Genomic DNA, 21,004 nt, shown 5'->3' with positions numbered 1-21,004 from the left:
ATGGGTCAAATGGTATTTTTGATTCTAGATATTTGAGGAATTGCCACACTGTCTTCCACAATGGTTGAACTAATTTACATTTCCACCAACAGTGTAAAAGTGTTCCTATTTCTTTGCAACCTCTCTAGCATTTGTTGTTTCTTGACTTTTTAATAATTGCCATTCTGACTGGCATGATATGGTATCTCATTGTGGTTTTGATTAGCATTTCTCTAATGATCAGTGATGTTGAGCTTTATTCATATATTTGTTGGTTGCATCAGTGTCTTCTTTTTTTTTTTTTTGAGACGGAGTCTTGCTCTGTCGCCCAGGCTGGAGTGCAGTGGCGCAATCTCGGCTCACTGCAAGCTCCGCCTCCCGGGTTCACGCCATTCTCCTGCCTCAGCCTCTCCGAGTAGCTGGGACTACAGGTGCCCGCCACCACGCCCGGCTAATTTTTTGTATTTTTAGTAGAGATGGGGTTTCACCATGGTCTCAATCTCCTGACCTCGTGATCCACCCGCCTCGGCCTCCCAAAGTGCTGGGATTACAAGCGTGAGCCACCGTGTCCGGCCCAATGTCTTCTTTTTAAAAGTGTCTGTTCATGTCCTTTGCTGAATTTTTAATGGGGTTGTTCACTTTTTTCTTGTAAATTTGTTTAAGTTCCTTGTAGATTCTGGATATTAGACCTTTGTCAGATGGATAGATTGCAAAAATTTTCTCCCACACTGTAAATTGTATTCACTCTGATGATGGTTTATTTTGCTGTGCAGAAGCTCTTTAATTGGATCCCATGTTTGTCAATTTTTACTTTCATTGCAATTGCTTTTGGTGATTTTGTCATGAAATCTTTGCCTCTGGCTATGTCCTGTATGGTATTACCTAGATTTTCTTCTAGAGTTTTTAGAGTTTTGGGTTTTACATTTATGTCTTTAATCCATCTTGAGTTAACTTTTGTACAAAGTTTAAGGAAGTGGTCCAGTTTCAATTTTTTTTTTTGCATATGGCTAGCTAGTTCTCTCAGCATCATTTATTAAATAGGGAATCTTTTCCCCATTGCTTGTTTTTGTCAGGTTTGTTGAAGATCAGATGGTTGTAGATATGCAGTCTTGTTTCTGAGTTATCTATTTTGTTCCATTGGTCTATGTGTCTCTTTTTGTACCAGTACCCTGCTGTTTTCGTTACTGTAGCCCTGTAGTATAGTTTCAAGTCAGTTAGCTTAATACCTCCAACTTTGTTCTTTTTGCTTAGGATTGTCTTGGCTATATGAGGTCTTTTTAAATTTCATATGAATTTCAAAATATTTCCTTCTAATTCTGTGAAGAATGTCAATGGTAGTTTAATGAGAATAGCATTGAATCTATAAATTGCTTTGGGCAGTATGGTCATTTTCATGATATTGATTCTTCCTATCCATGAGCATGGAATGTTTTTCCATTTGTTTGTGTCCTCTCTGATTTCCTTGATCAGTGGTTTGTAGTTCCCCTTGAAGAGGTTCTTCACTTCCCTTGTTAGCTGTTTTCCTAGGTATTCTATTGTCTTTGTAGCAGTTGTGGATGGGAGTTCATTCTTCATTTGGCTCTCTGCTTTGTTGTTGGTATATAGGAATGCTTGTGATTTTTGCACATTGATTTTGTATCCTGAGACTGCTGAAATTGCTTTTCAGCTTAAGAAGCTTTTAGGCTGAAACAATGGAGTTTTCTAGATACAGAATCTTGTCATCTGAAAACAAAGGCAATTTGACTTCCTATTTGAATACTCTTTATTTCTCTTGCCTGATTGCCCTGGCCAGAACTTCCAATACTATGTTGAATACGAGTGGTGAGAGAGGGCATCCTTGTCTTTTGCCAGTTTTCAAGGGGAATGATTCCAGCTTTTGCCCATTCAGTATGATATTGGCTGTGAGTTTGTCATAAATGGCCTTTATTATTTTGAGGTATGTTCCTTCAATACCTAGTTTATTGAGAGTTTTTAACATGAAGAGATGTTGAGTTTTATTGAAGGCCTTTTCTGCATCTATTGAGATAATAATGTGGTTTTTGTCTTTAGTTCTGCTTATGTGATGAATTACTTTTATTTATTTTTGTATATTGAACCAGCATTGCATCCTGGGGATAAAACCTACTTGATCATTGTGGATTAGCTTTTTGATGTGCTGCTGGATTCAGTTTTCCAGTATTTGAGGATTTTTGTATCAGTGTTTATCAGGGATATTGGCCTAAAGTTTTCTCTTTTTTTTTGTATCTCTGCCAGGTTTCAGTATCAGGATGGTGCTGGCCTCATAAAATGAGTTAAGGAGGACTTGCTCATTTTTAATTGTTTGGAATAGTTTCAGAAGAAATGGTACCAGCTCTTCTTTTTACATCTGGTAGAATTCAGCTGTAAATCCATCTGGTTCTGGGCTTTTTTGGTTGGTAGTCTACTATTTACTGCCTCAATTTCAGAACTTGTTATTTGTCTATTCAGGGATTCAGCTTCTTCCTGGTTCAGTCTTGGGAGAGTGTATGTGTCTAGGAATTTATGCATTTCTTCTAGATTTTCTAGTGTTTTTTGCATAGAGGTGTTTATAGTATTCTCTGATGGTTGTTTATATTTCTGTGGGGTCAGTGGTGATATTCCCTTTAACATTTTTTATTGTGTCTATTTGATTCTTCTCTCTTATTAGTCTAGCTATTGATCTATTTTATTATTATTTTTTTTTTTGCAAAACCAGCTCCTGGACTTGTTGACTTTGGAAAAGTTTTTGTGTCTGTATCTTCTTAAATTCTACTCTAAGCTTGGTTATTTCTTGTCTTCTGCTAGCTTTGGGGTTTGTTTGCTCTTGGTTCTCTAGTTTTTATAGTTGTGATGTTAAGATGTTGATTTGAGATCTCTCCATTTTTTTTATGTTGGCATTTAGTGCTATAAATTCCCCCCATAACACTGCTTTAGCTATGTCTCAGAGGTTCCAGTACATTCCAGTACATTGTGTCTTTTCTTTTCTTTCTTTTTTTATTTTTTTTGGAGAGAGAGTTTCACTCTGTCACCCAGGCTGGAGTCCAGTGGCATGATCTCAGCTCACTGCAAGCTCTGCCTCCCAGGTTCACACCATTCTCCTGCCTCAGCCTCCCCAGTAGGTGGGGCTACAGGCGCCTGCCACCATGCCTGGCTAATTTTTTGCATTTTTATTAGAGATAGGGTTTCACTGTGTTAGCCAGGATGGTCTTGATCTCCTGACCTCGTGATCCGCCCACCTTGGCCTCCCAAAGTGCTGGGATTATAGGCGTGAGTCACTGTGCCTGGCCTCATTGTGTCTTTTTTCTCATTAGTTTCAAAGAACTTCTTGATTTCTGCCTTAATTTCATTATTTACCCAGGAGTCATTCAGGAGCAGATTGTTCAATTTCCACGTAGTTGTGTGGTTTTGAGTGAGTTTCTTAATCTTGAGTTCTAATTTGATTGTGCTGTGGTCTGAGAGACTGTTTATTATTATTTCAGTTCTTTTGCATTTGCTGAGGAGTGTTTTACTGCCAGTTATGTGATCAATTTTAGAGTAAGTGTCATGGGGTGTCTTAGAAAAATGTATATTCTGTTTGTTTTTTTGTTTTGCATGTGTGTGTGTGTGTGTGTGTGGAGAGAGTTCTGTAGGTATCTGTCAGGACAACTTGATCCAGAACTGAGTTCAAGTCCTGAATATCTTTGTTAATTTTCTGTGTCAATGATCTGTGTACTATTGACAGTGGGGTGTTAAAGTCTCCCACTATTATTGTGTGGGAGTCTAAGTCTCTTTGTATGTCTCTAAGAACTTCTTGTATGAATCTGGGCGCTCCTATATTGAGTGCATATATATTTATGATAGTTAGCTCTTTTTGTTGAATTGAACCTTTTACCATTATGTAATGCACTTCTTTGTCCTTTTTGATCTTTGTTGATTTAAAGTCCGTCTTGTCAGAAAATAAGGGATATAATTTGGCTGTGTCCCCACCCAAAGGTCATCTTGAATTGTAGTTTCCATAATTCCCATCTGTTGTGGGAGGGATCCAGTGGGAGGTAATTGAATCATGGGGGTGGTTACCCCCATGCTGGTGTTCTTGTGATAGTGAGTGAGATCTGATGGTTTTATAAGGGGTTTTTCCCTCTTTGCTCATTCTTTTTTCTCCTGCCACTATGTGAAGAAGGACATGTCTCTTCCCCTTCTGCCATGATTGTAAGTTTCCTGAGGGCTCCTCTGTCATGCTGAACTGTGGGTCAATTAAACCTCTTTTCTAATAAATTACCCAGTCTCAGGTATGCCTTTATTAGCAGCATGCAAATGGACTAATATAGTAAATTTGCAACCCCTGCTTTTTTTGTTGTTTTCTATTTGCTTGGTAAATTTTCTTCCATCCCTTTATTTTGAATCTATGTGTGTCTGTGCATGTGAGATGGGTCTCTGGAATACAGCACACCAATGAGTCTTGACTCTTTATCCAGTTTTCCATTTTGTGTCTTTTAATTGGGGGCATTTAGCCTACTTACATTTAAGGTTAATATTGTTATGAGTGAATTTGATTCTGTCATCATTATGCTAGCTGGTTGTTTTGCAGACTTGTTTATGTAGTTACTTCATATTGTCATTTGTCTGCATTTTTGTAGTGGGTGGTAATGGTTTTTCCTTTCCATATTTAGTACTTCCTTCAGGAGCTCTTGCAAAGCAGACCTAGTGGTGACAAATTCCCTCAGCATTTGGTTGTCTGAACAGGATTGTGTTTCTCCTTTGCTTATGAAGCTTAGTTTAGCTGGATATAAAATTCTGGGTGGGAAATTTTTTTTTTTTTTTTAAGGAATGTTGAATATTGGCCCCCAATCTCTTCTGGCTTGTAGGGTTTCTGCTGAGAGGTCTGCTGTTAGTCTGATGGACTTCCCTTTGTAGGTGACCTGGCTTTTCTCTCTGCTGCCCTTAAAATCTTTTTCTTCGTTTTGACCTTGGTGAATCTGACGAGTATGTGTCTTGGGGTTAATCTTCTCATGGAATATCTTACTGGGCATCTCTGGATTTCCTGATAGAATATTGGCCTGCCTTGCTAGGCATCCAGAGAGATCTGGATGATATCCTGAATTGTGTTTTCCAACTTGTCTCTGTTCTCCCCATCTCTTTTAGGTACCCCAATCAGTCATAGGTTTGGTCTTTTTACATAATCCCATAGTTCTTAGAAGTTTTGTTCATTCTTTTTATTTTTTTTTCTCTAATCTTATCTGCCTCTCTTATTTCAGCAAGCTAGTCTTCAAGCTCTGATATTCTTTCTTCTGTTTGATCTGTTCATCTATTGATACTTGTGTTTGCATTGTGAAGTTCTTGTGTTGTGTTTTTCAGCTCCATCAGGTCGTTTATGTTCCTCTCTAAACTGGCTATTCTGGTTAACAGCTCCTGTAATGTTTTATCATGGTTCTTAGCTTCTTTACATTGGATTAAAACATATTCCTTTAGCTCAGTGAAGTTTGTTATTACCCACCTTCTTAAGCCTACTTCCATCAATTTATCCATCTCAGCCTCAGCCCAGGTCTGTGCTCTTGCCAGAGAGGTGTTGCAATCATTTGGAGGAGAAGAGGCTCTCTGGCTTTTTGAGTTTTCAGTGTTTTTGCATTGATTGTCATCTTCATGGGTTTATCTACCTTTAGTCTTTGAGGCTGCTGACTTTTGGCTGGGGTTTCTGTGGGGTCTTCGTCATTGATTTTGTTGTTGTTGTTGTTGTTGCTTTCTGTTCGTTTTTCTTTTAGAAGTCAGGCTTCCCTTCCCCAGGGCTGCTGCAGTTTGCTGGGGGTCCACTGCAGACCCTATTCACCTGGGTCCCACCTGCACCTGGAGGTATCACCAGTGGAGGCTGCAGAACAGCAAAGATGGCTGCCTGTTCCTTCCTCTGGGAGCTCCTTCCCAGAGGGGCACCAACCTGATGCCAGCTGGAATGCTCCTGTATGAGGTGTCTGGAGGCCCCTGTTGGGAGGTCTCACCCAGTCTGGAATAACAGGATTAGGGACCTGCTTAAATCAGCAGTCTGGCTGCCTCTTGGCAAAGCAGGTGTGCTGCACTGGGGGAAAACTCCCTCATGCGGGCTACCCTAACTCTTCAGAGCTAGCAGGCAGAAAAGACTAAGACAGCTGATCTGTGGAGACTGCAGCGCCCCTCCCCCTAGGGGCTCATCTCAGAGAGATCAGAGTTCTGTCTATAACTCCCTGGCTGGAGATGCTGAAATTACCATAGGGAGACCCTGCCTGGTGAGGAAGGATGGGTCAGGGTCCCACTTAAAGAAGCAGCCTGGCCATGATCTGTCACAGCCACTGTACTGTGCTGTGGGGAACTCCTCCCAGTCCAAACCGCCCTGTCTCCCTGGCACTTGCAGGGGAAAATGGAGCTGCAGTGATGGTAGTTACCCCTCCCTGCCAGGAGCTCAGTAGTCTTAGGCAGTTTCCAGCCTGCTGGCCTAACTAGCAGGGATTCCAAGCCGGTGGGTCTTAACTTGTGGGGTTCTGTGAGAGTGGAGCCTGCTGAGCGAGGCCACTTGGCTCTCTGGCTTCAGCCCTTTTCCTACGGGAGTGGATAGATCTCCTGCCTCACTGGATTTCCTGGAGCTAAAATATGCAAAACTCCTGCATCTCAGTGCCTGCCCAGGTGGCTGTTGCCCTGAGCGGTTGCTGTGAGTCTGCACAGCTCTGTGCTTTGGACCCAAGGCTCTGGTGACGTGGGCTCACTAGGGAATCTCCTAATCTGTGGGTTGCAAAGATCTGTGGGAAAAGCGTGGTTTCCTGGGTGGGGTAGCACAATCACTCACTGCCTCCCTTGGCTGGAGGAAGGAGCTCCCTTTGCCCCATTCAGCTCCTGGGTGGGCCCTTGCTCCACCCCGCTTTTGCTCACTCTCCGTGGGTTGTGCCAACTGCCTAGTCAGTCCTAATGAGAGAACCTGGGTGCCTCAGCTGAAGATGCAGAATTCACTCACCCTTTCGTTCTTCTTGGTGGGAGCCGCAGACTGGAGCTGTTTCTACTAGGCGATCTTGGTACCTCTCCTACAACTTACAAAAATTAATGGCACTTCTCTGCATAAGTAATAATGAAGCATAAGATATAATGAAAAGCTAAGTTACTATTCACAACAACACATATAGAAAAGTTTCTAGAAATTAATTCAACCAAAAATACTCAAAAACTTTATGGAGAAAATCTAAAGACTAATAAATGGTTTTGATTATAATATGAAAAAATGGAGAATTGTTTCATGTTCTTGAATGAAATGTCAGCTCACCTCAATAAAATTTTCAATTGTACTTTTGTTGCATTTAATAAATGTATTTAAAATTTATGTGGAAGAATAAATGCACACAAATATCAAAATCAACCTTGAATAAGAAGAGTTAAGAAGAATGTATCAGAGTTCAGTTAAGAAACATTAACCTTTCTTGAAGTCATAATATCAAAAAGACACCTGTATACATATGTTTAGTTTATTACAGCCCAATTACAAAGATATGGAACCAACCTAAGTGCCCATCAACCAATGAGTGGCTAAAGAAAATGTGGTATATATACACCATGGAATACTACTCAGGCATAAAAAGGAATGAAATAATGTGTTTTGCAGTAACTTAGGTACAGCAGGAGGGCATTATTCTAAGTGAAGTAACTCAGGAATGGAAAACTAAATACCATATGTTCTCACTTATAAGTGGGAGCTAAGCTGTGGGGACACAAAGGCATACATAATGGTATAATGGACTTTGGAGATTCAGAAGAGGGGAGGGTGGGAGGTGGTACGGGATAAAACTATATATTGGGCCTGGCACATTGGCTTACGGCTGTAGTTCCAGCACTTTGGGAGGCTGAGGCAAGCTGATCACCTGAGGTCAGGAGTTCAAGACCAGCCTGGGCAACATGGTGAAACCTCATCTCTACTAAAAATACAAAAATTAGCCAGGTGTAGTGGCACACACCTGTAGTCCCAGCTACTTGGGAGGCTGAGGCAAGAGAATCACTTGAACCCAGGAGGTGGAGGTTGTGGTGAGCCAAGATTACGCCATTGCACTCCAGCCTGGGCGACAGAGTGAGACTCCATTTCAAACAAACAAACAAAAACAAAACAAAACAAAAACAACCCCAAAAACTATATATTGGGTGCAGCATACACTACTCAGGTGACAGTTACGCTAAAATCTCAGACTTCACCAATATACAATTCATCCATGTAACCAAAAACCACTTGGACCCCAAGAGCTATGGGGGAAAAGAAAAGAAACATTCACATTTCTAGGTTTTCAAGCAAGGGGAAGTAAATACAAGAAAATGGTTACAAAAGTGTTGAGAGGTTGAAGGAGCCAAAAGGGAAACAATTCTATTCCCCAGATATCGGTACCTGTGAGAAGCTGTTATCATCCCTAGGGCTGCAGGAGCAAAGGGAACTTGGTATTATCTAGAGTCCATAAGTGCTGGGGGGTAACTGGGACGAGGGAGAGCCTGCTGCTGAAACTGCCTGTGTAATATCGTCATCACCACTTTTCAGGAAGCAGGAACCTATATTTCTGCAGAAGCAGAAGTTGCTGATGCTGTTGGATTTGCTGCCACAGCTGCCATGAATATGGTGCTGTTGTGTTAGCTGGCAGTCTCCTGCAGTTGTTTGCTGCTGCCACAGCCAGAACCACAGGCTCATTTTGAATTTCCTGCAATTCAGAGAAGAGGAATAATGGGCAGTAATGGAACTGAGACCCAACAGACAAAGAAATGGCACAATGAGGGAATTTTCCCTACTAGATTTAAAGACCTCCTACAAAACTATAGTAAAAAAAAATAGCATAGTATTCATTCGAAAACAAATTGTCTTAGTGTGTTTGGGCTGCTATCACAAAAATACCATACACTGGGTAATTTATAAACAATGTACATTTATTGCTTATAATTCTAAGGGCTGGGAAACTTAAGATTAAGGTACAAACAGATTACATGTTTGGTGAGGGCTCACCCTCTGCTTTCCAGATGATGCCTTCTTGCTGTGTCCTCACATGGTGGCAGGGGCAAACAAACTCTCTGGCCTCTTTCATAAGGACAGCAATCCTGTTCATTAGGGCCCCATCCTTATGACATAATCATCTCTGAAGGGCCCTACCTCTTAATGCTATTGCACTGGGGATTAGGTTTCTGCATATGAATTTTGGTGGGACACAGACATTCAGACCATAGCATGAATAGACCATGGAATAGAATGGAAAGTGTTTTTTTTTGTTTTTTTGTTTTTTTTTTGAGATGGAGTCTTGCTCTGTCGCCCAGGCTGGAGTGCAGTGGCGCGATCTTGGCTCACTGCAAGCTCCGCCACCTGGTTCATGCTATTCTCCTGCCTCAGCCTCCCGAGTAGCTGGGACTACAGGTGCCCGCCACCATGCCTGGCTAATTTTTTGTATTTTTAGTAGAGATGGGGTTTCACTGTGTTAGCCAGGATGGTATCGATCTCCTGACCTCATGATCTGCCTGCCTCAGCCTCCCAAAGTGCTGGGATTACAGGCGTGAGCCACCGTGCCTGGTCTAGAATGGAAAGTTTTATATACACGCACACACATGGCCACACATGAACATATTTGTATGTATATGATACTTTGATATAACAAATACAAAATTGATACTGGAACAACACAGGGTTGAACTCTGTGTCTCCTTATGTGTGGATTCTTCTGCCTCTGCCACCCATGGGATGGCAAGACCAACCCCTCCTCTTCCACTTCCTCTTCAGCCTAGTCAATGTAAAGACAATGAGGATGAAGACCTCTATGAAGATGACTTCCACTTAATGAATAGTAAGTGTACTTTCTGTTTCTTACGATTTTCTTAATACTCTCTTTTCTCTAGATTACTTTATTGCAAGAATATAGTATATAATACTTATAATGTACAAAATAAGTATTAATTGGCTGTTTATGTTATCGGTAAGGCTTCCAGTCAATAGCAGGCTGTTAGTAAAGTTTTTGGGTAGTCAAAAGTTATATGTGGATTTTTGACTGTGTAGGGATTAGCACTCCTAACCCGCATGTCGTTCAAGGGTAAACTGTATATTTTTGTCCTTTTGTCCACATCCTGGCATAGAGCTCCTAAAACCCTTGTAATTTTCTAAGTGATAAGAGCAATAGGAGCATCTTGTGTTGTAATATTTGCTATTTTGTCCTTGGTTCATGAAGCATTTACATGTCTTACAAGAAATCCTTTAACCATGCCTGAGTTTATATTAGTGAGGTGATTTTTGCAAAGCCTTTAAATAATCACAGAATAAGGGCTGGTTTCCAAGGGAATCAACCATGTGATTAGAGGGTTAGAACTTTCAGCCCTGCCTCTTGACCTCTGGAGAAGGGAGGACTGGAGGCTGAATTAATCACCGGTGGCCAATCATTTATTAATAATCAATCATGTCTATGCAATGAAACCGCCATTAAAAATTACTAATTAAAAAGGTTTTTGGAGCTACTGCGTGGTGAACAAGAACACATCTGTGTGCTGGAAGGGTGGTGCATTCCAAACTCCACAAGCACAGAAGCTCCTGTGCTCAGGACCCGTCCATACCTTGCCCTATGTACCCCTTCATCTGGCTGTGCGTCTGTATCCTTTAATATATCCTTTGCAATAAATCTGTAATCGTAAATTATCTCCTCAGTTTTGTGAGCTGTTCTAGCAAATTATTGAACTTGAGGAGGGGAATGTGGGAATTTCCAGTTTGGACCTAAGTTGTGCATAACCTGAGGACCCATAATTTGTGATTGGCATCTGCAGTTGGGGGGCAGTCTTGTGGTACTGAGCCCTTTGTCTGTGGGGTTTGAATTAACTCTGGACAATTAGTGTCAGAATTGAGTTAAATTTTAGAGCACTCAGTCAGTGTGCACTGGGTAATTGGATAATTTGTTGGTATGGAAAACCCCACATATTTCGTGTCAGAAGTGTTGTGTGTGAGACAGTATAGTAGAGAAAATAGTGATTTTTTTCCTTTATAATTAATGATAAAAGTTGTATCACAAGTGAATGGAGAAAGGATAGACTTTGTAGTCAATGGTGTTAAAAAATCTGGCTCATTCTATGGAGAAAAATAATACTGGATCTTTACTTAACTCAGTATTACAAAGGTGACTTCACATAGGTTAAAGACTGAACATAAAAACAGTAACAAATCAAAACAAGGTCCCCAGAGACCCTCACAGAGGATTCTTCAGAGAGGTAAGAGAACTACAAATATACAGTCATAGGAGCTAAGAGAGGAGAGTTTTAAGAAGGGGACTGATATGGTTTGGCTGTGTCCTCACCCAAATTCATCTTGAATTCCCACGTGTTGTGGGAGGGACTGGTGGGAGGTAATTAAATCATGGGGGCAGGTTTTTCCTGTGCTGTTCTCGTGATAGTAAGTCTCATGAGATCTGATGGTTATTATAAGGGAGAGTTTTCCTGCACAAGCTCTCGTCTCTTGTCTGTCACTATGTGAGACATGCCTTTTACCTTCTGCCATGATTGTGAGGCTTCCCCAGCCACATGGAACTGTAAGTCTGATAAACCCCTTTCTTTTGTAAATTGCCCAGTCTTGGGTATGTCCTTATCAGCAGCGTGGAAACAGACTAATACAGGGACATTAACTGCCAAAAGAATTTCAGTGAGTACACAAGCTAATGAGGAACTGATAAATTGAGCTATTAGGACATCGTGTTTGATTGCTTCAGAACATAGCGAGGCACCATTTACCACAGATATACCTAAAGGATTATCTGCAGCATGTCATGAAGTTTAAAATCCATAAATCGATCTCCACATTCATTCATAGCACTTGCTCTGTATTCCTCTTTTCCTGAAGGTCACCATAGGCCCTGAGCGGTGGATACTGTTGTCACGTAGACTGGCCCCTGGGTACTCAGGCTTACCAATGATTTGAATTCTTAGAAGTTTATTTGGATTATATTAGTTTCCCATTGCTGCTATAATAAATTATTGCAAACTTAGTGGCTTAAAACAATACACACTTAGTGGCTGAAAACAACACCACCTTAAAGTTCTGGAGGCCAGACATCCAAAATGAGTCTTACAGGGCTTAAATCAAGGTGTCGGCAGGGCTGGTTTCTGGAGGCTCTGAGGGGAGACCCTATTTCTTTGACTTTTTCAGCTTCTAATGGCCTCCTAGTTTTTTGCTTATGGCTTATTCCTCCATCTTCAAAGCACATGACTCCAGTCTCTGCTTCCATTATCACATCATCTTTTCCTCTTCTGTGTGGTATCTCCCTTTATTTGCATCTTATTGCACTTTGTATTTTGATTCCACTTAGGGCCCCCCCAGATAATGCAAGATAACCTCCCTTTCTCAAGATCCTTAATCACATTTTCAAAGTCCCTTTTGCCATGTAAGGTAACATTCACAGGTTCCAGAGATTAGGATGTAGAAATATTTGGGGGTCCATTATTTAGCCTACCACAGGGATAGAAATCAGAAATCAGGAGTAGAAGACAAAAGAGTAAGCATAGCTCATGGAGGATTTTGTTTCAATGCTCATGATTTTAGGGATCTAGTGGTGGAGGTTGGGTGTGGGGAGCCCCTTCATTGTAATGAGGACATGGCCCCTGCAGCTCTCTCTGGGATCTTAGGCCAATGTGGAATTTGGTGTGGGAAATAAAACAGTTCATATTGGTTGGTCTTGATTCTAGATCTTGATCAGATGATCCTCTGCAAGTTTCTAAGCTCCATTAGAAGACGTTACAGAAGTTTCTATCACAGCACAGTGTCACTCTCAACAGGCCTCTTTTGGAGGACTCCTCTTCCCGGCACTTATACTTACACATATGTGTTGAGTACATATGTTTGTCTCCTAAAAATGAAGAAGCCTGTTACAAATGCTGGAGGAGATTGCCTCAATAGTGACTTACTAAAACTCACCACCAAGAGGAATAGCACTTAACACTGGGTCTCCTTCCTCGGATCCTGGGTTCATGTTCCCAATCACCACCATAACTGGCTCTGGATACCAAACCCTACAGTGCGAAGTTGGAAATTATCCCTTCTTGCCCCCTCTTTTATTCCTTGCCTTACCTCCTAGCAGGGCTAAATGATATCGAGTTCTTTATTGCAGGCACTAGCAAGAGTCATGGTTCTTTGCAGGCATTCTTGGAGTCTTCATGAGCCCCACTTACCCCTGAAATAGGCTGTTGTTGAACATAACTCATTTTCTTTTGCAATGCAAGTGCCTCGGCCTGCCATACACTTCCATCCTTCTGTGTATATGCAGGTATTACACTTCAGACCCATAACTGCAGGGTGGAGAGAATAGAATATTCAGGCTGGATTGTGGGACAATGGGAAAGTGGGTTTTCAGCATCAGTAAGAGGTTGTATATTGACTATACTGTCCACTCACTCCGTTAGCTGGTATTTGTGGAATTCCTGATTAATTTAGCTTTGTAAGTTAAGCTAGGAGGTGGATAAAAAAGATACGACACAGTCTCTGTGACCTGAATAGCGTCCATTTATATTTGAAGGCAAGATAAACGTATGAAATAATAAAAGAACAGAAAAGATAATGTATAGTCAACCAGATAAATCCTGTGATGCAGATTAAGAGTATAGCAACAGGCAGATTACTGTGGGCTGGAAAAGTAGGGGAATACTTTAGCTAAAGACTTGAGCTAGCTCTTGAGATGTAGGTTAAACTTGGGTAGGTGGGGCAGGGGATGGTCAGAGAAGGTGTTCCAGATAGGTAGTCATAAAGAGGGAGAACACAGAGGTAGGAATGGAAGTGGCATGTTTAGAGTGGACTGACTGAGATTACACCCTCTAATAGCTCCATATGGCTTGGTCTGGCCTTTCTTTTTTCAGGGAATAACTGCAACCAGGCAGAGAGAGAGGTGATCTGGGAGTCCCTGTGACCAGGAAGTAAGAGGAGAGGAGATGCAGGGTAGGGAGAGGACATTGGAGCCTATGGGTAATTTAGATTTAAGGACTAAGTGATGGTGATGATGGGGAAAGAAAGTAGATGGTTTCAATCTTCATCTCAGACGTTCCAAGGTTATAGAATCAGAATTTATATGGAGCCCAGGAGGACTTGAGTGCTATTGATTTATGTCCAATTTTGGGAATGGTCTTGTGGCATCTCTTCATTCTAAATTCCATTCTCACTATTCCATCAAGACTATCTTGCTGCTAACGACCTCTTAAAGATAAATCCAAATGCCTTTGCATAACCCTAAAGTTTATTCATTTTTCCTTCACTCAACAATGTTGAAGTTGTGAGAGTGAACATCCTTCTCTTTTCCTCTTATTTAGAGGGAAAGGATGATGTTTGTTGCCGGTTTTTGAGCATGTTCCACATTCTGGACACTTTTTTAGGTGCTGGGAATGCAAAGATAAACAAGTGTTTATATACATGCTGGGGAGGCAGGCATTAACCCCTCCAAATTATATACAGTTGTATTGTAATATCAAGAAATAGTTAAACATGCAATGAGAGCATTTAGGAGGGAAGAATTAACATATTTTAGAGAGCCAAGGAAGGTTTCTGTGGGGAGTGGGATGTAAGGTGAGGCCTGATGATAAATAAGAGTCAGCCAGGTAAGTGGGTGGTGTGGTATGGACAGAGTGAAGAACATTTCAGGCAGAGGGAACAGCAGTGAAAAGAAGCTTGTCTGCTGAGGGACAAAAATGCTAATGTAACTGGGGCACAGAATGGAGTGGGTTGTGCTATGAGACATGGCTGGTCAGGTGAGCAGAGATTCAACTTCCTGAGCCCTCCTAGGCCAAAGACATGAGTATGGTTTTTGATCCATGAGCAACGGGAATTTATTGAAAAATTTTAAGCAAGGAAGTGATCTGATCCTATTTACATTTACCTAGCAGGCCAACATGGGACTTAAAAGGGGCAAACAGAAAACAATTTTATTCTTCTGCCCACTACCCATTTGAGAATTCTTTCTAAAGCTAGTTCTTCTAGTCCTGCAGGTAATTTCAGGCAAGTCTCTTAACTTGTCTATGTACTTTTAGAAAAAAAAAAAAAAGTCTTGCCATCACTTTTGGGCATAAGAATAATCTGGGTTCAGTAATTTATGCATCAAGTCCCAAGCAATAATAATAAAATAGCTCTATTAAAAGCCCACGTTTCTCACCAACAACCCACTATCCCTGTATGCATGCCCATGCACACACACCCACATGCACACACATATGCACAGACACATAGCTCAGGCTTGCTTAGATGTTTGTAATGGGCAGGAGGGGGTGGCTTTGACTTTTTCTCTATTTCTCTTCTTGGCTTCCTCCTACTCACCTCTGGCTTATGAGTGATAGTTTCTGACCCATTTCAGTTGGTGAGAGGGAGGGGGACAGGTAAAGGACAGGAAAGATGTCATCGGACTGGCTCTGGTGCCATCATCTTTTGTCCATGGTAGTAACTTAAAACCCAATCTCTTGGACTTTGTGTTTAATAAAAACTGACTCATTTTCTTGAGCCAGGAGAACTCACTTTCTTGAGTTCCTTGAGTCAGGGGAACATTTGTGGGTTCTTCAGGATTTCCCCCACAAAAATATTCAAGTCCACTGCTGTATTGTGAGTGGTGTAATTCCCGCAGCTGGTGGTTATATTTCCTCTCAGCTGCAAGAAGCTAGTGGCCCACACCTTGCTAGAATACCTTGTTCCTCCAGACAGCCCTCTTGGATAGAACTTTAAACAGTGCAAGCCTGACTTGCTTGATATGGCATGGCCCGGATGAGATCCAGGGGAATGTATGCACATCCTCCCTGCTTGTATGTAATGCAGCTCAGCTGTCTCTCAGTTCCACCATTTCAGGGCTGTAGCCTCAGGCTCTCTCTCACCTTTAGGTTCCTCAAGCTTACTGTGCCTTCCAAACACCAGAGGACACTATCAATTTCTCCCTGAAGCAACTTTCATGAGGCTTCTCTCTCATGGGAGTTGGGAGCAGGCTGCGCAGTACACTGATAATGCTTTTCGAATAATTGTCTCTTTGATTTTTAACCTCTGAGTATTTCTAATTTTAACATTTTAAAAATGCATTATTTAAAAATAGGTAACACATTGATGTGACTAAATAGTAAGTAATAGAAAAAGAATGTTGTGTAAAGTTGATCTCCCACTCTTGCCAGCTAGTTATCCAGTTTTCATCTGCCAAATAAAGGAAACCAGTTTTATTTATTTCTTTTATATCTTTCAGATTGATTTTCAGTATATTCAAGCAAATATAAATATGTACATGTATCTTTTTACCCCCTTTTCATAATTGGTAGTATACTATACATACTTTGCACTTTGATTTTTTGAATAATGTACACTAAGTGTATAGTATTCCACTGTAGCGCTGTACCATGCTTTAATTAACCAGTCTCTTACGAGAATTTATTTGCACTTTTTGATATTATTTGCTGCAGTAAATAATGCTGAACATATTTCATTTGTGTGGGAGTATATCTGTAAGATAATTTCATACAAGCAGAATTGCTGGATAAAAAGTAAACACTTTTGTAATTTTGATATTGCCCGTCAGAGGAGATGTAACTATTTATCTCTTGCTATCAATGTTTGGAAAATTCTTGTCTCACCACAACTTTAATACTCAAGTATTTTATCAAACTCCTGGATGTTGCCAATCTGATAGGTCAAAAATGGTATTTCAGTGTTCTTTTAGTTTGCATTTTTCTTAGTATGAGTGAGATTGAGCACTTTTTATATGTTTAATAGCCATTTTCATTTTCTTTCGTGTGAACTGTCTACATACTTTGCCCATTTTTCTATTAGGTTGTTGGCCTTTTCCTTTTTGATTTTTTTAAAGGAGGCATTACATATCAGGGATATTAGCCATTTGTTTGTGATGTGAGTTGCATTTTTAATTTTTGCCATGAGGAATATTTTGATTTTCTTGTGTCAAATTTGTCAGTTTTTCTTTTAAGAGCTTTGGATTTTGTGTCATAGTTAGGCCTTTCTCATTTCTAAGCTTATAAATTATGTCACATATTCTTATAATTCTTTTATGGTTTATTATTTCTTACTAAGTGTCAAAAAGTAGCAAAATAGAAATATAAGGTAGAAATATAATCATATTTGAAGCACATTTAATAGGCAGAAAGCATAAGAATCCTTCACTAATTTTTAGTGAGTGTTAAGGGAGAGAGAGATTTCAAGGGTGACTTCCAAGTGTAGGAGGTGTTTGTTGATGAAAGACTGAAGCTCAGAATAGAAATCTGGCTAGGATATAAAACTGGGCATTTTCAGCATATAGATTGTAATTGAAGCCATGGAAGTGGATAAGTTGATATAGAGGAGGGTCTGAGTGGATAGTATAAAGCCTTGAGGTATCCCAGTGTTTAATGATCAGGTAGAATAAACAATCCTACAAAATACACTGAGAAGTAGCCAGAGGAAAGGGAAACTAGCAGAGTGTAGGAGAGAATAAAGGAGAAAAGTATATTAAGAAAGTAAGGGACCAAAATGAGATAAGTATGGATGAAAAGTCAATTAATATGAAGTCAGAAAATTGTCCTGTTTCCCTGCAATCAGTACACTTTCTTCTGGATTAGTGTGTTATATATGATCTCGCTGACATCCTGAAATTCAGATTGTACTGAGTCTTCAGGTCTCAGCTGGAGCATGTGAGTGAGACTTGGAGAGTGGAGGTTTAGAGAACAGCACCCCGAAGTTGCCTCCCTCCACCCCCATTGTTCAAACTTACCCTCTTTGAGGTAGAGAAGAGATAAGCTGACGAGGAGCAGTGTGTTCATTTTCCTTATTAGATGCTTGTTCGGGTGACAGAAGGTGTGCTGAGTGAGGTATTGGAAAGGACAGCCACTAGCTTGCTTTATAAAGCTTAGATGTTCTATCACAGCCAGTAAATAGAAAGGAGGGAGGAGTCCCTGATAAAGGCATGAGGCAGAACTGTCCTTTCCTCACTCCCTTCTCTTAAGGAGCCATAAATCTGTACTAATGTGGAAAGTGCAGGCTGGTGAGCAGTGTCAGGGAATGCTTCTGGCTAAAGTTGAGTAAGATTTCCACCCCGACTCTCCATCCTCTCTCTGCCTTCCTTGCCCCATATCTGTCTTCTCCCCACCTTTTTTTTTTTTTTTTTTTGAGCCGGAGTCTCGCTCTGTCGCCCAGGCTGGTGTGCAGTGGCGCAATCTCGGCTCACTGCAAGCTCCGCCTCCCGGGTTCACGCCATTCTCCTGCCTCAGCCTCTCGGAGTAGCTGGGACTACAGGTGCCCGCCACCACGCCCGGCTAATTTTTTTGTATTTTTAGTAGAGACGGGGTTTCACCGTGGTCTCGATCTTCTGACCTCGTGATCCGCCCGCCTCGGCCTCCCAAAGTGCTGGGATTACAAGCGTGAGCCACTGCGCCCGGCCCACGTTTTTTTTTTTTTTAAGAGACAGGGTCTCACTCTGTTGCCCAGGCGGGAGTGCAGGGGCTCATTGCAGCCTCAAACTTTTTGGTTTAGGCGATCCTCCTGCTTCAACCTCCAGTGTAGCTGGGACTACAGTCTCTACTCACCCTTTTTTCTCTGTGTGTCTGCATGTGTGTGTGAGTGTGATTGATATGGTTTGAATGTTTGTTCCCTCCAAATCTTATGTTGAAATGTAATCCATAATGTTGGAGGTGGGACATGGCGGGAGCTGTTTGGGTCATGGGGGCAGATCCCTCATGAATTGCTTGGTGCCATCCTCATTGTAATGAGCGAGCCCTTGCTCTGGTAGTTCAAGTGAGAGCTAGTTGTTTAAAAGAGTGTGGAACCTCGCCTTCCCTTCTCTCTCTTGTTCCCTTCTCTCTCTTGCTCCCATTCTTGCCATGTAATACACCAACTCCTTTTTTGCCTTCCACAATGATTGCAAGCTCTCTGAGGCCCTCACCAGGAGCAGATGCCAGCACCATGCCTCCTGTACAGCCTGCAGAACTGTGAGCCAATTAAATCTCTCTCCTTTACAAATTACCTAGTCTCGTATTTCTTTATAGTGATGCAAAAATGCACTAACAGAAAATTGATATTGAGAAGTGGGGTGTTGCTATAAAGATACCTGAAAATGTTGAAGAAGCTTGGGAACTGGGTAATGGGCAGAGGTTGGAAGAGTTTAGAGGGCTTAGAAGACAGGAAAATGGGGGAATGTTGGAATTTCTTAGAAACTTGTTACGTGGTTGTGACCAAAATACTGATAGAAATATGGATAGCAAAGACCAGGCTGAGGAGGTCTCAGATAAAAATGAGGAAGCTATTTGGAACTGGAGCAAAGGTCACCATTGCTATGCCTTAGCAAAGAGCTTGGCTGCATTGTGTCCATGCCCTGGGAATTTGTGGAAGATTGAACTTAAGAATGATGACCTAGGGTATCTGGCAGAAGAAATTTCTAATAAGTAAAGTGTTTAGGATGTGATATGGCTGCTTCTAACAGCCTACAATTATAATTATGTATGGGAGGCAGGAAATAACTTAAAGTTGGAACTTACATTTAAAAGATAAGTAGAGGCTGGGTGCAGCGGCTCAAGCCTGTAATCCCAGCACTTTGGGAGGCCAAGGAGGGCGGATCACGAAGTCAAGAGATTGAGACCATTCTGGCCAACATGGTGAAAACCCATCTCTACTAAAAATACAAAAATTAGCTGGGTGTGGTGGTACATGCCTGTAGTCACAGCTACTCAGGAGGCTGAGGCAGGAGAATTGCTTGAACCCAGGAGGCGGAGGTTGCAGTGGGCTGAGATCGCACCACTGCACTCCAGCCTGGTGACAGAGCGAGACTCTGTCAAAAAAAAAAAAAGATAAGTAGAGCATAAAAATTTGGAAAATTCACATGTGGCAGAGAAGGAATGAATGTTTTCAGGAGAGGAATTCAAGTGGCCCATGGAGGAGCTACTTGCTAGATATATTTGCATGACTAAAAGGGAGCCAAGAACTATTATCCAATAATATATTATTACATAATAATAGCTATTACTGGATAATAGCTCTTGGCTAATAATATCCAAGACAATGGGAAAAAGGCCATGAAGACATTTCAGAAATCTTCAAGACAGCCCCTCCTATCACAAGCTCAGAGGCCTAGGAGGAAAGAATGTTTTCAGGGGTCAGGCCCAGGGCCCTTCTGCCCTGTGCAGCCTTGGGACACTGCTTTCACATCCTGGCCACTCCAGCTCCAGCTTCAGCTCAAAGGGGCTCAGGTATAGCTTGGGCCATTGCTCTGAAGGGTTCAAGCTGTAAGCTTTGGCAGCTTCCACATGGTGCTAAGCCTGCAGGTGTGCAGAATGCAAGAGTGAAGGAGGCTTGGCAGCTTCCACCTCAATTTTAGAGGATGTATGGAAAAGTCTGGGTGCTCAGGAAGAAGCCTGCTTCAAGGGTACAGCCCCCACAGAGAGGCTTTACTAGGACAGTGCCAAGGGAAAATGTGGTATTGGAGCCCCCACAAGAGTCCTGAGTGGGGAACAGCCTAGTGGAGCTGTGGAAAGGGGGCCACCACCCTCCAGACCCCAGAATGGTAGAGCCACTGACAGCTTGCATCTTGAGCCTGGAAAAGCCGCAGCTACTCAACTCCAGTCAGTGAGAATAGCCACAGAGGCTGCATCCTGCAGAACCATAGAGGCAGAGCTTCCCAAAGCCTTGGAAACCCACCTTTCACACCAGCATGCCCAGGATGTGGGACATGGAGCCAAGGGAGATTATTCCGGAACATTAAGATTTAATGACTGCCTTGCTGGATTTCAGACTTGGATGGGCCTCTTGTCCTTTCCTTTTGGCTGATTTTTTCCTTTTGGAATGGGAATGTTTACTCAATGCCTGTACCACCATTGTATCTTGGAAGTAAATAGCTTGTGTTTGATTTTATAAGCGCATAGATTGAAGGAAATTTCTTTGAGAATCAGATGAGACTTTGGACTTTAGATTTTTGAGTGATGCTGGAACAAATTAAGACTTTGGGAAACTGTTGGGAATAGATGATTGTATTTTGCAATGTGAGAAGGACATGAGATTTGAGGGGCCAGGGACAGAATGATATGTTTTGGATGTTTGTCCCCTACAAATCTCATGTTGAAGTATGATTCCCAG

At 41.6% G+C, this 21,004-nt stretch overlaps 2 protein-coding genes across 2 annotated transcripts in view; one reads left to right on the top strand and one right to left on the bottom strand.

Annotated features, from left to right (window-relative positions):
• Window positions 1–11,027: 11,027 nt before the first annotated feature.
• On the bottom strand, window positions 11,028–17,784 carry PATE4 (prostate and testis expressed 4). The gene is made up of 3 exons (XM_032165908.2): window positions 17,655–17,784; window positions 13,117–13,233; window positions 11,028–12,794 (listed from the first exon to the last, which is right to left on the bottom strand). Exons 1-3 carry the CDS (start codon window positions 17,701–17,703, stop codon window positions 12,673–12,675), a joined length of 288 nt encoding a protein of 95 aa, XP_032021799.2. The 5' UTR covers window positions 17,704–17,784; the 3' UTR covers window positions 11,028–12,672.
• LOC131384567 (prostate and testis expressed protein 13-like) overlaps window positions 11,078–21,004 on the top strand; it is a 35,146-nt gene continuing 25,219 nt past the window's right edge. Inside the window, exon 1 of the mRNA XM_058446377.1 lies at window positions 11,078–11,166. The gene's annotated coding sequence lies outside the window, so the exon portion shown is untranslated. The remainder of the gene's footprint in view (window positions 11,167–21,004) is intronic.

The sequence above is a fragment of the Hylobates moloch genome, unplaced genomic scaffold, assembly GCF_009828535.3.
Source record: "Hylobates moloch isolate HMO894 unplaced genomic scaffold, HMol_V3 SCAFFOLD_11, whole genome shotgun sequence".
Lineage (NCBI taxonomy): Eukaryota > Metazoa > Chordata > Mammalia > Primates > Hylobatidae > Hylobates > Hylobates moloch.
Note: the sequence above shows the minus strand (reverse complement) of the source record. Positions and strands in the feature narration are given on the sequence as shown.